Source organism: Oncorhynchus clarkii, chromosome 3 (genome assembly GCF_045791955.1).
Source record: "Oncorhynchus clarkii lewisi isolate Uvic-CL-2024 chromosome 3, UVic_Ocla_1.0, whole genome shotgun sequence".
Classification (NCBI taxonomy): domain Eukaryota; kingdom Metazoa; phylum Chordata; class Actinopteri; order Salmoniformes; family Salmonidae; genus Oncorhynchus; species Oncorhynchus clarkii.
The window spans coordinates 17,552,242-17,555,376 of record NC_092149.1 but is presented as its reverse complement, the minus strand read 5'-3'; the positions used below and the strand labels follow the sequence as shown (position 1 = coordinate 17,555,376).

Sequence of the window (3,135 nt, the reverse complement as noted above, 5' to 3'; positions counted from 1 at the left end):
GTCTTCTGGGTTGTACCATTCGATTTGTCTATGGATACCAACCCTTAGTCTGTGTGATTAACGAGGGCTGAGTGGTGTTTGTGAGACAAGGGTAGATCCTTTAAGGGACCCGGGGCTGAGTCTTTTTTACAAAAATGTAGAGTCTGAATGGTTTGAAGTAGAACTATTAAAAGCTATCTTTGAAAAGCTGAGATTCTCACGAACACGCACATGTAACATGTTCTGCTCTATGATTCTCACAAGCTACACAAGAGTTGTTAGAAGGTAAGGGGTTACTCTACATAGAAGATAATTGGTAATCCCAGAACATAGTGTCTCTAATACTGTAATAAGCTCACATAGTTGCTGTCACAAACTCTAAACAGTTGTTACTGACTAGTTAGATATTTATTTCCCAGTGAGCAAACACTTCTATACCTACAGATTTTTTTAAATATACAAATTTGTCAATAAAACTAATGAGTGCAACTGGTTATGTCCAATTGTTTTGTGTTGTACTTGTAGCCCTTGTTGTCCTGAAAAGAAAACGCTAAAAACACTTTATTGTGAGGCAAGATATAAGGGCTGTAGATAAATGAAAAGCCAATTTTTGCTGGGGTCTCTGGACTGATAGGGTTAACTGAAGACAATTTTGCCGATGAAATTACAGAAAGCCATTCATATCCAATGGAAGAGTTTTAGAGCGAATTTTAGAAACCCTTAAAATAAGGGCTGTGTTTCGTGTAGGCTTACCCTAGCGTAACTGTCACCTTGTCCTAGAGAGATTTCCACGGTTATCAAAACATCATACCGTGGTACTCTACAGGAATGGCTGAACGAAACGAACTCCTTTCAGGTCTTTAGGACTACAAGCTGGAGAGCTCTATTACCTCTGTGTCAGTGAGTAGACAGCGCCCCCTTGGGTGCACAATAGAGCAGTCTGTATGATCAATTGGCATGAGGATATCATCATCTGAATTACAGTCCCAGTCATCTGAAAATCAACCCTCCAAAATGTAAAATAGCCACATATATCACACAGAAATCATACAGGTTAAAGACTCGGGAAAAACACTACATTTGTCACTTTTTTTGCCATTGCATTTTACTCACACACTGTGATGCATTATTATGCTTAAATGTCAAAGACAATTAGTTCTATTTCACTTACAGGATTCCCTCATTGCCGGCGGTGAAAAGTTAACATTCACCAGAGTTGACCACTTCTCTGGTGATTATGATGGGGATTATAATGAGACCTACAGTGACACGTGCTGTTCTACTGGGGGGGTGTGCAGCATGGAGGAGGGCATGCGTTTTGACGCTGTGTTCCTCCCCATATTCTACTCCCTGACATTGGTTCTTGGGCTGCTGGGCAACGGGCTGGTACTTTTGGTTCTGGTACAGAGGAGGCGGAGCTGGAGCGTGACTGACACCTTCATCCTGCACCTGGGCATGGCTGACACCCTGCTGCTGGTCACGCTGCCCCTCTGGGCTGTTCAGGCCGCTGGGGAATGGAGCTTTGGGACACCCCTCTGCAAGATCACTGGAGCCATGTTTACAGTAAGGACTATACACATTAAATAAATTAACTGTTGGGTTTAGTTTACATTCCTGAGGAAAACAATAGTGAATGGAATACAATTGTCATCAATTTGTTTTACCCAATTACAAACCTACTCTTTATCTGAACTTTGTAACAGTTTTATAACAGTCTGATTTTCTCTAACTCTTAACTCAGATCAACTTTTACTGTGGCATCTTCCTGCTGGCCTGCATCAGTCTGGACCGCTACCTGTCCGTGGTCCACGCAGTCCAGATGTACTCTCGCAGGAAGCCCTGGATGGTGCAGGCCAGCTGCCTGTCCGTGTGGCTCCTCTCCCTCCTCCTCTCCATCCCCGACTGGCACTTCCTGGAGTCTGTGAGGGACACCAGACGAGACAAAGTGGAGTGTGTTCACAACTACCCGTCCCTCTCCCAGTCTTGGTTTGACTGGCGCCTGGCCTCCCGCCTGCTCTACCACACGGTGGGCTTCCTCCTCCCCTCTGCCGTGCTACTCTTCTGCTACTCCTGCATCCTGCTGCAGCTGCAGCGCGGCTCCCAGGGCCTCCAGAAGCAGAGGGCCGTCCGGGTCATCCTGTTCCTGGTGCTGGTCTTCTTCCTCTGCTGGACGCCCTACAACATCACCCTTATGGTGGACACCCTCTACTCCAGCAACTCCCTGGTGGACACCTGCGAGAGCCATAATGCCCTGGACATCTCCCTGACGGCCACCTCCTCTCTGGGCTACCTGCACTGCAGCCTCAACCCCGTGCTCTACGCCTTCGTGGGGGTGAAGTTTCGGCGCCACCTGCTGGACATGCTGAGGTCCCTGGGCTGCAAGCTGAAGAGTGGAGTCAGGCTGCAGACTGCCAGCCGGAGGAGTTCCATGTGGTCTGAGTCTGGAGACACCTCCCACACCTCTGCCATCTATTAAGTACTTCTCTCTATCCCAAGATTTCCAAAACTAGGTCCTAAGGACCCCAAAGGGTGCATGTTTTGTTTTTTGCCCTAGCACTACACATTTGATACAAATAATCAACTAATCGTCAAGCGTTGATAATTTGAATCAGCTGTGTAATGTTAGGGCGAAAACCAAAACGTGCACCCCTTGGTGTCTGAGGACCGAGTTTAGGAAACGCTGCATCCTGTTGCTCTTGAGTTGTTATTGACTCAATAAGTGGAATATCAATGTGACCTTTGGCCTACTCCAACTTCCCCTCCAGCAGATTTGGGCTGGAGGAAAGGTTGTTAGATCCGCACTGTTTCACCATCATCTTTTCCCAATAGAGTGCTTAGAATTATTTCCTATTAAAGAAACTCTTTGTAAAGAATGGAGCCTATAATGAAGTTACACAAGTAAATCAATCAGTTGAACATACTTAAAAAATAATATTAACGTGATTACAAAATTATATTTCCATTATAAAAACAAATATTAAAAACATTTCTGAGTATAGAAATACCTTTGTTTTAATTTTGTAATTAATCATTTTACTTACCTGCTTCATGTTTTGTTAAATGATAACTGGCATATGTGCTCTGTTATAGTTAATGCATTTGTTATTACTGACATCCCATTTCATAACAAAAATGCACAGTATCAGGTTAGCATTT

The 3,135-nt window shown here is 44.5% G+C and overlaps 1 protein-coding gene across 1 annotated transcript; it reads left to right on the top strand.

Annotated features, from left to right (window-relative positions):
- The first annotated feature begins 1,208 nt into the window (after window positions 1-1,208).
- LOC139405780 (C-X-C chemokine receptor type 3-like) lies at window positions 1,209-2,895 on the top strand. The gene is made up of 2 exons (XM_071148201.1): window positions 1,209-1,542; window positions 1,721-2,895. Exons 1-2 carry the CDS (start codon window positions 1,279-1,281, stop codon window positions 2,453-2,455), a joined length of 999 nt encoding a protein of 332 aa, XP_071004302.1. The 5' UTR covers window positions 1,209-1,278; the 3' UTR covers window positions 2,456-2,895.
- The last annotated feature ends 240 nt before the right edge of the window (window positions 2,896-3,135 follow it).

What these genes read in the sequence shown, in the direction of transcription:
- LOC139405780 (XM_071148201.1), top strand. Translation starts at nt 1,279, where the DNA reads ATGGAGGAGGGCATGCGTTTTGACGCTGTGTTCCTCCCCATATTCTAC. An exon ending in TCACTGGAGCCATGTTTACA is followed by an intron (nt 1,543 to 1,720) that starts GTAAGGACTATA and finishes CTCTTAACTCAG; the next exon opens with ATCAACTTTTACTGTGGCAT.